The sequence below is a fragment of the Myxocyprinus asiaticus genome, chromosome 13 (genome assembly GCF_019703515.2).
Source record: "Myxocyprinus asiaticus isolate MX2 ecotype Aquarium Trade chromosome 13, UBuf_Myxa_2, whole genome shotgun sequence".
In the NCBI taxonomy this organism is placed as follows: Eukaryota; Metazoa; Chordata; class Actinopteri; order Cypriniformes; family Catostomidae; genus Myxocyprinus; species Myxocyprinus asiaticus.
Window position 1 is genome coordinate 39,013,342 of NC_059356.1, and position 12,707 is coordinate 39,026,048.

General features: G+C 38.7%; 1 protein-coding gene across 4 annotated transcripts in view; it reads left to right on the top strand.

Moving 5' to 3' along the window:
- The window catches only part of LOC127450516 (cell division cycle protein 27 homolog), a 30,581-nt gene that overhangs the window by 14,793 nt on the left and 3,081 nt on the right, over positions 1 to 12,707 (top strand). For all 4 annotated transcript variants that reach the window (XM_051714715.1, XM_051714716.1, XM_051714717.1 and 1 more), the window contains 15 exons: positions 490 to 615; positions 1,290 to 1,387; positions 1,532 to 1,704; positions 1,876 to 2,090; positions 2,233 to 2,344; positions 6,653 to 6,768; positions 6,918 to 7,017; positions 9,127 to 9,331; positions 9,516 to 9,688; positions 9,871 to 10,023; positions 10,144 to 10,352; positions 11,642 to 11,759; positions 11,983 to 12,111; positions 12,197 to 12,271; positions 12,367 to 12,532. In XM_051714715.1, the coding sequence (XP_051570675.1) occupies positions 490 to 615; positions 1,290 to 1,387; positions 1,532 to 1,704; positions 1,876 to 2,090; positions 2,233 to 2,344; positions 6,653 to 6,768; positions 6,918 to 7,017; positions 9,127 to 9,331; positions 9,516 to 9,688; positions 9,871 to 10,023; positions 10,144 to 10,352; positions 11,642 to 11,759; positions 11,983 to 12,111; positions 12,197 to 12,271; positions 12,367 to 12,532 (2,168 nt within the window). The remainder of the gene's footprint in view (positions 1 to 489; positions 616 to 1,289; positions 1,388 to 1,531; positions 1,705 to 1,875; positions 2,091 to 2,232; positions 2,345 to 6,652; positions 6,769 to 6,917; positions 7,018 to 9,126; positions 9,332 to 9,515; positions 9,689 to 9,870; positions 10,024 to 10,143; positions 10,353 to 11,641; positions 11,760 to 11,982; positions 12,112 to 12,196; positions 12,272 to 12,366; positions 12,533 to 12,707) is intronic.

The window sequence follows — 12,707 nt, forward strand, 5'->3', positions numbered from 1 at the left end:
GAGCCATTAACTCAGCAGTGAGTGTAGACGGTCAAGATCCAAGCTCTGTCTCTCACCTACTGGCCAGCATTTATGTAAAGGAAGTTAAGCCTAAAAATCACTGGAAAAATCGACTAGTGTGATGTCGGCTTTAGTGGTCATTATAAAAAAAAAAAAAAAAACATTGGACCCTGGAAACCTGCAATTGACCATTCGGAATCAAATATTCCAGAGAGCTGTGTAAAAATGTAATGCAATATTGTAAGGATGTCAATCAAAAGGATTAATTGGATATAAAGCAATAGAGCTCATTAGTCATGAATACTGCAGCAGAGTAAAGTACCTTCAAAAACTGCCTTTTGAGAGGAAGACTGCACCCTACATTCATTAATTTGGCTTTCAGGACTGGAGCAGTGATTGTCTGGGGCTTTTTCTTGGTTTAATGCACATCCTCCTGCAGTTCACTGCAGAGTTCTTGCAGTTTTGAGTTATTTGCAATCTATCTCTCAGGCTGGCAGAGGGGGAACAGATCCTGACTGGAGGAGTCCTGAACAAACAGAAGAGCCAAGACGACATCATTATGGAGTTTGGAGACTCGGCCTGCTTCACACTGGCAATGCTGGGACAAATCTACTGGTATGTCAAGCTTGTTTGGCTACTTTAACCATACACTTTTATAGAGTTTTATGAGTTTTCTGCTGAAATAAGTTTTGGTATGAATTATATTGACCTTGAAATCAGAGTCTTGAGTGAAACATATAGGTTAGACATACCTAGAAATCTGATTTGTAGTTGTTCCTTTAGAAAAACCCACTAGAGAGGAAGTAGTGCTCGCTATCCTTGACAAAGTCAGTGTTGTTTAACTGATAGATAAGGCAGGCTGGTAACAGAGCACTTCATCCGTGATAGATTAGTGTGAGTGAGAGGAGAGTGACAGTATGTGAATAAGATTTATGTATTATACAAGCACATAACATTTTATATTACTTAATATAGCCTAGTATTTATATAGATTTATTGTAGTGAGTTGCTTTGGTCACTGTGTCTCAGGAAATGAGATTACATGAGAAAGCAACTATGATGTCCCCTGTACTATACCTTTTACAGTAGGAACTGATTTATGAACAAGGTTTACCTTTATTATCCTAATCAACATGGCCTTAGATCATTTCATTACTGGCCAGCATCGGTTCAACACCATGTGTTGTCATGATTAAATTGCTTTTCACTTTTTTGTGCCTCAAATTGTTGGCCACCCTTCATAAGCTTGATCATTCAAAAAACTAAATCTCCTTTCCTTGTTCCTACAGCAAAACAGACCGGTTAGCAAAAGGAGCTGAATGTTACCAAAAGAGCATGAGTGAGAACCCTTTCTTGTGGTCTCCATTCGAGTCTCTCTGTCAGATCGGTGAGTTAAGTGAAGTCTCATTATTAATTGGGGTCACCATAAGAACCTCATCTACAGGCTGATTAACTGACTTGCACTGTGACAGGAGTCCCTGTGGAGAGGGAGCTCAATAATGTGATTTATATTGTGCTCTCTGTAATGCAGGGGAGCGACCGGATCCAGAACAGATCTTCAGATTGACCTCCTTGCAGAACTTCAGTGGGGGCAGTGGAGGAGGCATCCCACCTCCTCCCATCAGCCCTGCACACACGCCTACTAACAACATGAGTCACCGGCAAGTCGACACGGTCCTAATGGAGACCCCCCAGGACACACTAGTATGTCTCTCCTCTGATATTGCATGCATTTTAATGTCTTATATAGGGAGTTATTTACATGCACTGGGTATAGGTGATTTTATTTGGGAAAATGGAATTCAGTGGTATTAAAACAATATTAGAACATCTTTGTAATCATACCATGCCATTCCCTCTATTCCATCTCCAAAGGAACTAAACCGCCTCAATCTTGAATCTTCTAACTCTAAGTACTCCTCCCTCAATACGGACTCCTCCGTGTCCTACATCGATTCCTCCGTCATCTCGCCAGACTCTGTGCCACTAGGCACCAGTGGCTCTCTGCTATCCAAGCAGATACAGCATAAACCCAAGAGCGGCCGATGTCTGCTGGGAGGCACGGCCACACTCAGCCCTCTTACACCAAGGTAACGACCACCTCAATCATCTCAAAATATCTAAGTGTTCATTGTAACCATTATATCTCACATTCTACATGAGTTTTCCATTTATTTCTATGATGAGTTTCTTGATTTGGCAGAACTTTGAATTTTTATTCTTTAATTCAAGTTTTGGAATTTTGCCTCTGGAGCCGAGCCCAGGCGACCCCACCTACCTGCAGAATTACAGTCACAGTGGGACTGGGATGGAACCGCCTCCACCACCTGGCCCACCAAAGAAGGTACTTTTTTTAATTTTTTTTTTATAGCTGCTTACTTAAAATGTGCTCTTGTGTGACTTTTAAAAGGCCCATATTTAACACTTTTGATTTTATTTTTTCCTCTGAAGTCTGTTTATAATGTTAGTTAAATGGATAGTTCTCCCAAAAATGAAAATGTTCTCAATATTTACTCTCCCTCATGCCATCCCAGATATGTATGACTTTCTTCTGCAAAACACAAATGAAGATTTTTAGAAGAATATCTCAGCTCTTTTGGTCCTCACTATGCAAATAAATAGTGGCCAGAACTCAGAAGATAATATCACGTAAAGGAAACATAAATGTAATCCATACGACTCCAGTGGTTTAATCAATGTCTTCTGAAGCAATACAATTGATTTTGGGTGAGAACAGACCAAAATAGAACTCCTTTTTCACTGTGCATCTTGCCATTGCAGTCTCTAGGCACGATCAAGCTCGATTACACTTCCTAGTGCTTGACACATGTGCAGAGTGCTAAATGGCGCTATAGGAAGTATAATCAAGCTTGAAATCACGATTGCCAAGGAAACTGCTGTCAAAAGGTATAGTGAAAAAGGAATTACATTTTGGTCTGTTCTCACCCAAACCCGATTGGAACACCTCAGAAGACATTGATTTAAACCACTGGAGTCGTATGGATTCGAACTTTATTATGCCTTTGATATTTGACTTCAGTATGTTAACGTCTCTGGTTATGATGGTCTAACTTCTCCGTACCTCTGGAGTAGTTGACTGTTGTTCATCAGAACTGGACAGGTTACTGAATACTGTATTAAAGTGTAAGCGTTAGCAGTCATATGTGTTAGTAGTCATGTTGTGATGTCACAATCATAAGGACTTCTGAAGAACATCTTGCTTTTATCTTTGTGTTGTAAATTTTTTGTATGTTTACATAATACATAAAACTCTTATATCAAAAGATCAAGGAAAATCCTGTTTTTCATTATGGGTGTGTTCTAAAACTTAGTGAGCTGCCATGCTGCCTCCTACCTACTCGGGCAGCTGTCGTTTATGCAGCACCCTAACTGAAATGGAGCCTCATAAAAGAGCAATTTTGAATACTCTGCTTAGGCAGCAACTCCACGCGCAGCACACGAGGCTCGCGACAGATTTCAATACAGGTCATGCGAGAGAAACTATACTGTATAAATACGTATAGCACACATATTTTGGCTAAAATAGTCAGTTTTCTATCATATAAAACTATTTTTTTTTAATCGAGAATTTTCAGTATTAAAGGCATAATAAGAATATTGGTAATAAAAATTTCTCTCACTTCATCCGCCATCTTGGATTTATTTTTCCACTGAGCTCATCACGGTGCATTCTAGGGATTGCCTATCTGGGGAAGGATACATACGATGCTACCTTAAAATATGGCCAAAAAAGATATCTTATAAAGCAGCATAATTAAGATACCTACCTTTTGGAACAGACTAGGGATGTGACAGTTTCAAAGTTTCACATTATACCTCGGTTTTAAAATGGACGGTTATCATACCGTTGAAATCTTCTCATTGACGGTATTGCATGAATATAAAGACAGATTTTTTTCAGAACTTTCCTAAAATCCAAATCACTTTAAGACAGAATCTGCGACATTTACACAGCATCATATAAATTTGGCGAGATAAACTAAATCTTTAAATTGCGCCTTCCTCATGTTGCATTTGACTGTCACTCAGTTTTAAAGGTGACATGCAGGCGTCATGAGCCTGCGCATCAAGAGCACATCAGAAGTCCAGCACGAGCGGAGCACAGCGCATCACGAGCACATCAGAAGTCCAGCACGAGCAGAGTGCAGTGCATCACGAGCACATCAGAAGTCCAGCACGAGCGGAGCGCAGCATGAGTGCAGCACGAGCGCATCATACAGACATGTCCGAGCCTGAACCTTTATTTCCGCCGCTGACTGGGATTACTTGGCTTTGTAAAAGACCCACAAAGCACCATCAATATTGATGGTTGCCCATTCTGTAAAGTTTGTCGCAAAAAAATATCAGCTCAGGCGGGAAACACTTCAAACCTTAAGCACCATCTCCGTGAGCACCATCCCACGGAATTTGCGGAGATGAATGTAAGTGGAAAAACAGCATACAGGATAATAAATTATAGCCTCTGTTTAAAAAAAACCCCCACCATATTCAATGTAGTTTTACACCAGATTCAATGTAGTTTTACATGATTTGTAATGACTAGGTAGGCTAAAGTTATATTCATGCTTTGTCACATTCACAAATGCAGCAAACGGATTTAAGACCTCGTTCAACATTACAATGTTCCAACTGTTTGTTCATTTGCCTAAGTGCAGAGCAACAGTAGGCCAATGTATTTGGTACTACTAATAATATGTTTTATTTGTAAAACATAGTACTAAATAGGGTTTACAAAGTGCATGGCTTTTGGTGTTCAGGAAATTGAAATGCATGCAAGAAATTGACAGTGAAACTGTGGCAGAAAATAGACAGTATTGGACAAAATGCCAATAAATAAACTGCACATGAATAATATATTTTCAGTAGGTATTGTAAAATCAAACTTTATAGGTATTGTAAAATTTAAAAAATGTGTTATTAATGTTTTACCTGTTTGTGACTTGTTGGATTAAGAGAGTTCAAGATCAAAAAGTTAAGGATTAAAGTTGAAGAAATCCAAAATAAATTTCAAGAATTGGTTATAACTGAAAAATGTATGTGTTTATCAGAAATAGCCTATTTCATAAACAAATATTGAACTGCTTTTAATATTATCAATGCACCTCAATGTCCGTGAAAATGTCATACCGTTACACCCCTAGAACAGACTTTGCATCAGGAGCGCACCGTGCATTCATTACCAATAGTGTTGACTACTGCAATAGACTCTTCACCGGCCTTCCCAATAAGACCATTAGACACCTGCAGCTCATTCAGAATGCTGCTGCCAGGATTCTGACCTGGGCCAAAAAATCTGAGCATATCCCTTCAGTCCTCATTTCTTTACACTGGCTTCCAGTTACATTTAGAATTCATTTTAAAGTACTATTACTCGTTTATAAATAACTCAATGGCCTAGGACCTAAATACATTAAAGATATGCTGGTTGAATATAAACCTAACAAACCTCTCTGATCATTAGGATCAAGTCAGTTAGAAATACTAAGGGTTCACTCAAAATGAGGTGAAACAGCGTTTAGCTATTATGCCACCCGCAGCTGGAACCAGCTTGTTCCCCAACAGTAGCCACATTCAGATCCAGACTGAAAACACATCTGTTTACCTGTGCATTTACTGACTGAGCACTGCATCATTTTATTTCTGTATTTCTTTCCTTTTTTTAATGTATTTTAATCATTTTTAAATTGACTTTTTACAATTTATTTTATTACTTTTTATTCTCATTTCTTGTTCTTAATAAAAATATGTAAAGCACTTTGAATTACCATTGTGAATGAAATGTGGTATATGAATAAACTTGCCTTGCCTATGAAGTCTTAAAAGATTTTGGAACAGATCCTATATGTCCCCACAAAACTCTCAATAGACCCCGTTTACATCTGGTATTAAGATGCGTTTCAGATGACCTAATCAAAGGGGTCAGCGACATACAGAGGTAGCCAAACAAGCATGTGACCACATCGCATTGGAGGTGTAAACGCTAATCCATCCTGAATGTGTCCTAGATAGCAGCGAAGCACCACCACTCACCTGTCAATCAACCGCTGCACTATAACAAGAGTTTTCAACTTTGCCAGTTACGAGCAGACTTAAAAGGAAATAACTGCCCGATCAGAAATTTTTAAAAACCGAATACATACACAAGCACGAGAGCTTCACAGATCTTCTTCAGTGTGTGTGACATTAACTTGCAGTGACACAGATGAGAAGCACAAACATCTGGAGCTCCTTTAATACAGGTACTCCACTAAAATAACTGCTCGAAATGTTGCGTTTGTGCGCACATTAAATTTCATCTTCATTTAGCAGAAACAGTGTGGCATTTTTTTTTTTTTTTCATCTTATCGGACTTTTCACACTGACGTAGTGATTGCATGTTGTCATGAAATCAGAGACCCTCCTCTCAAAATCTGAGGACAAGTGGTCACAGGAGATGCATTTACCAGGTGTAAACTGTGATCATCTACCAGGTGTAAATGAGGTCATAATGTCTTCAAAATTGGTTTTATGCAAGACCTCGTAAACTATGATACTTGGTTTATCAGATGGTGGCAGGCTATATATCAAACTATAAATGGTAGATGATGTCTGTTGTTACAAGAAAGTTCAGTCTTCTTTTTTTCTGTTTCAGGCTGTCAGTAGAATCAGTCAAGTTGGGACAAAGTCAGTGTTTGCACAGAGTGGTAACAGCAGAGAGGTCATTCCAAACCCTTTCAACCAAACTCAGACCACTGCCCCACAGACCAGGTGTGTGCCATGTGAAACATTTATGCAGGCAAATCCAATCTCACTTATGCATGTTCGTGCTGGACTTTTAAATTCTTTAAAAGCGGCTTTAAATCTGAGAATTGTGACTTTGCTAATGGCTGCTGAGCATATTTCTCTCTGCTTTGTAGTACTACACCGCAAGTGCTGAGCCCAACCATTGCTGCTCCCACAAATGTGCAGCCACGGCGGAGCTCTAGACTCTTCACCAGTGCCAGCTCCACTGCAAAGGTACCGCCCCCACAGACGTGTGCAGACACCTAAGATGTTGACACTTACAAACAACTTCAGATACACTATACAGCCAAAAGTATGTGGGCATCTCCTGTAAGACCCATCGGTCCCATCACCCAACATCGGTGCCTGACCTAACTGATGCTCTTGTGTCTGAATGGGGAGCAAATCCCTGCAGACATGTTGTTACATATAGTACTAGTGTTGTCACGAAACCAAAATTTCAGTAGTCAGTACCGATACCAGTGAATTTTCATGATTCTCGATACCAATTTCGATACCACAGCAAAAATATGCTAATATGGTCATGTGCTTTTGAATACACTCTTTTAGCCTATTTAAAGTTAAATTTCAATGTAAATACTAAATTAAAAGAAATTAATGTTTTCTTTGTTTCTCAGTTAAGTATGCATTGTCTTTTTAAGTATGACCCTACTAAAATGAGTTTTTATTTATTCCCAATTTTTTTTTTTTTTCTTTTTAAAATACATTTTCTAGAACTAGAAAGTTTAATCTTTCAACTGGTGTCTAATCAAATTTTTAAAACTTTTAAAAACTTTTAAAAAGTAAAATATAGAACAAATACACACCAATGCATTTTAACAAAATTGTATTCAGTACAATAGTACTGAGTATTATAATAATAATATTGTTATTATTATTAATATTATCATTGTTATTATTATTAATATTACATTTTACTATACAGTTGTAATATATTTTGGTTTCAATTTCTTCAATTTCAGGCATCTAGCTTTTATTTTTAATCGTGCTTTTATTTTGACGTGTGATTTGCTGGAAGCTTTACTTTCTTCTTCTGACGGATAAACAGTTCGCTACATGGCCCAGTGTGGTCGTTAAAGAGCAAATGCTGTGATTTAATTATGTAAATATATAGTCTATGTGTGCTTAACATTGGATTTAGTGCTCAATGTCAGTGGAGTTTCCAGTGTATGAGCAGTCTGCTTCACACATTCCTTTAAAGCTCATGCAGCTCGAATGCAGACTAAGATTGCAGCATTTTGTGGTTTAATAATCTCACTAGGACATTTCACGATTTTAATTTAGTTGTGCATTTCAGTGTAAAAGGAGTAACAGAGCACACGCTCGAATAAGCATGTAAGCATTTAGAAGCAGTCGTGTGTCAGTCAGACAGCACGCTGGGACCGAATTGAGTCGGTGCTCGGTACTACCGGTACTGCACAAACACTGGTATTGTGACATCTTTATTTATTTTAGTACCGACTTGGTATCGAAGTACCGGTACACTATACAGTACAGTGGAAATCTTTCCCAGCCGATATTGCAGCAAAGGGGAAATTGATGCCTATGGTTTTGAAATTAAATGTTCATCAAGCACATATGGTGTCCACATACTTTTGGCCATTTAGTGTATATAGACTTTCCTTAAAGGGATAGTTCACCCAAAAATAAAATCCTCTCATCATTTACTCACCCTCATGCCATCCCAGATGTGTATGACTTTGTTTCTTCAGCTGAACACAAACGAAGAATTTAGAAGAATATTTCAGCTCTGTAGGTCCTGATCAGACCTTTGTAGCTCCAAAAATCATATAAAGGAAACCTAAAAATGTATCCATATAACTCCAGTGTTTAAATCCATGTCTTCAGAAGCGATGTAATAGGTGTGGGTGAAAAGCAGAACGATATTTAATCTTTTTTTCTCCACTTTATCTTTCACTTTCAGATGTGAAAGTGAAATAAACAGGCACCACATGTGACTTTCACATGTAAAAGTGAAAGTGGTGATTTAGAGTAAAAAAGGATTTAAATTTTGATCTGTTTCTCACCCACACCTATTATATTGCTTCTGAAGATAAGGATTTAAACATTTGAGTCGTATGGATTACTTCTATGCTGTTTTTGGTAAAAGTCTGTTCACCATTGACTTGCATTTTAAAAAGACCTACAGAGCTGACATATTCTTCTAAAAATCTTTGTGTTCTGCTGAAGAAAGAAAGTCATCTGGGATGGCATGAGGATGAGTAAATGATGGGAGAATTTTCATTTTTGGGTGAACTATCCCTTTAACCATTTGATCTGAGAATGTTTGATTAACTTTCTCTTAATAATGGAATTCAATAGGAGAACAGCAAGAAGCTGAAAATGAAATTCCCCACCAAGATTCCCAACCGAAAAACAAAAACAAAAACGGGTAAAGGAGGAATCACTTCATCTAACCTGAATGAGAGCATCGAGATTCTCAAACTAGACTCTTCCATAATGGAGGGCAAAGGCAACATCAGCTCGCCGCAGTTCCAGGCCTTTAATCTACAGAAGGCAGCTGCAGGTGTCAGAGTGCTTACTTGTTTGTAAAGATACCATTGCAAAATCAATGTACTTGTTAAGAAATGCAAACAAATTTTAAAAATAAATTGCGAGCTTGCCAGAAAGTGGTATGGAATTTAATTTCAGCAGAAGGAACAAGACAAAGATGCAGTGTCCTAATATAGTTTTTCACCTTTTTTTTTTAGATGGGCTGATGATGTTGATGCGGGATATTGGGAGGGGCTATCTTGCTCTCTGCTCATATAACTGTAGAGAAGCCATTAACATCTTAAGCCAGCTGCCTTCACACCACTACAATACGGGCTGGGTGCTGGGACAGGTTGGACGAGCACACTTTGAACTAGCTGAATACATGCAGGTGAGAGGAATGGCTGCTTAAAATTGGCAAACAGACTTGCTGTGTAGTACTAAATCAGTTACAATTGATCCATTGAAGAATTTATTCAATGGTGGCAAGTTCACGTGAAACAGTCTTTTTTTTTTTTTTTTTTTTTTAAATGCAAACACATATGATGAGATGTTTATGTATTTCCTTGCTAGGCGGAAAGAATTTTCTCGGAAGTGCGGCGAATCGAAAGCTATCGAGTGGAAGGTATGGAGATCTATTCCACAACGCTCTGGCATCTGCAGAAAGATGTGGCGCTCTCTGCCCTCTCTAAAGATCTCACTGACATGGACAAAAACTCACCTGAGGTAAGTCATTCAGCATTGGATGTTTGGTCTGAGATGTTACATCTGTTTTTCTAAGGATGATGGGTATTGTTCAAAGATCATGTACGGTGTCTCTTTCTCTTTCTTTCTCCCTGTGTACAGCCCTGGTGTGTAGCTGGAAACTGTTTCAGCTTGCAGCGGGAGCATGACATTGCCATTAAATTCTTCACACGGGCCATCCAGGTGGACCCCAGCTTTGCGTACGCATACACGCTTTTGGGGCATGAGCTGGTGCTCACAGAGGAGCTGGAAAAAGCCCTAGGCTGCTTCCGTAATGCTATACGCCTTAATAAACGTCACTACAATGCCTGGTATGCCCTGAAAATGAGACTGTACACATCTGAAATTATTCTTGTTAAGCTCTTTTGTATTTAAATAAGTTGTTTTTCTTTTCATATTTAGTGGTTGCTAATTCCACTTCAGAACTAAAGACCTAATCTGATTTTTTTTTTTTTTTTAGACTGACTGTTCAAACTGCATGTTATATGTGGACAGATCTGATTTTTTTCTGTTCAGTGTGCAGTTGCTTTTACTAGCACGTCCACATTAGTTGTCATAGTAATGATGCAAACATGCATATTTTCACCATGCGTGAGAGTTTAGAAATTTATGTTTTGCCATTGTTTTTGTGTTTTTCATGAGGGCAATATCCAAAGATTAATACTTTCGTCATTAGGTTTAAATGGGGAGGTGGCATGTGCAATGTTTGTTGCTGCCAAGCTTTACAACTGTCCCGTTTTAGTGAGACTTCCCGCATTTTTCCTAAATTTACAACACCCCAAATGGGACGCGCATTGTTCTGTATTTTAGCGGGCAGTGAATTGCCCGTATTGAAGGCTTTGTGTCCCGTATTGAAGCAAAAAAGGATCGGACAGTGAGACTCTTGGAGAGTACTCTTGTCCTGTATTGAAGTGCTCAAAATTCTCAAGTGTCCCATATTCGCGTGAGACATTCAATACCTCATTGCATTGTGGTGGCTTGTAGCCGGTGTGTTATCGCACCTTAGCGCATCTCTTTGGGTGGGTAAAGCCAATGTCTGTGTTATTTTAAGAGGTTTGCACTGCTTTGGCTGATCATCCCTATGCCCTATTCCCCTCATAGACTTTACCTTCCACTGTCGGAGGGCTGAAAGGTATAATAAAACGGTCATTCTGAAGGTACTTAGTCAAGTCATATTTAATTGAAAATTCTCTTGTAACGGTCCTACAGCCTGGCCATCAGTATTGTTTTCCCTTCAAAGTGCCCTATGAAGGCATCATTTATGCTGTTTGGAACTCAGTATATGTCTTCTTGTCGCAACACTTGACGAAACAACTTGTCGTGCACAAGGAAAGACGGAAAAAAAAACATACGAAATCCGATCTGACTGTTCAGACTAAGAGGCATTGACAAATCAGATTTTAATTGGATTCCAAACCAACTACAAATGTGATATTGATCTGGCTTTTAAAAATCTGATTTTTCGTCTTGTTCAGACTACAAAAACCTAAACGGATTTTAGTCAAAAAAATGTTTCTGCCTGTGTGAACATAGCCTAAAAGTTATTGTCTACCACTTTTGCGATAAACAGACTCCATTGATCCAACACTTGTTACTTCAGGTATGGCTTGGGGATGATTTACTACAAGCAAGAGAAGTTTAACCTAGCTGAGATTCATTTCAAGAAGGCTTTGAGCATCAATCCTCAGAGCTCTGTGCTGCTCTGTCATATCGGAGTGGTGAGTACAGTATATCTATGTTGCTCTGTTGCTTTGCCTGGATATCAAAGTATTGTTGCTATGGGTGCCCCCCCCCCCTTCATTTAATTAGTTGGGTAATGCTGAACTAGTCTGTGTAGTTGTGATTATGCTTAGAGAAGCACCAAAAGTGGTGAATATTTGACCAGTAAATGCTTTTAATTGTTGCATAAACTGCCTCTTTATAGCCTTGCTATTGTTTCAGGTTCAACATGCTTTGAAGAAATCAGACCATGCACTGGAGACCCTTAACAGAGCCATTAGCATCGACCCCAAGAACCCGCTATGCAAATTCCATAGAGCCTCTATTCTGTTTGCCAATGAAAAGTACAAGGTGTGCCTCAAATTAATCTAAATCTTGACAATTAGACTAATGTCAGTGTCATAATATAATTCATTTTAAATGAATTGCTTTCCAGGCAGCTCTACAGGAGCTTGAGGAGCTGAAACAAATAGTGCCCAAAGAGTCCCTTGTTTACTTCTTAATAGGAAAGGTACCTAAAGAACTTAACTGTGTATTAAATATATGCATATATACATAATTATTTTATGTAAGCATTCCTTCAACCACAAAATCTTGTTCTCAAAGGTCTATAAGAAGCTTGGCCAGACTCATCTGGCACTAATGAACTTCTCTTGGGCCATGGACTTGGACCCCAAAGGGGCAAATAATCAAATCAAAGAGGCCATAGATAAGCGATACCTCCCAGAAGATGATGAACCTGTCACTCCTGATGACTATCCTTATTATTCAAGTAAGTATTTCTTAGTTACACAGTTGTAGGTTTGCTTGTGTTTTGTAGTGTCTTGAAATGATTTCATGGAGTATTTGTTCCCCTTTTTTAACCCATTACTTAAAGGTGCAGTATGTAAGATTCAGAAACCCTTGTTATTAATGACACCTGTGGCCGTTAAGTGAACTGCAGCCAG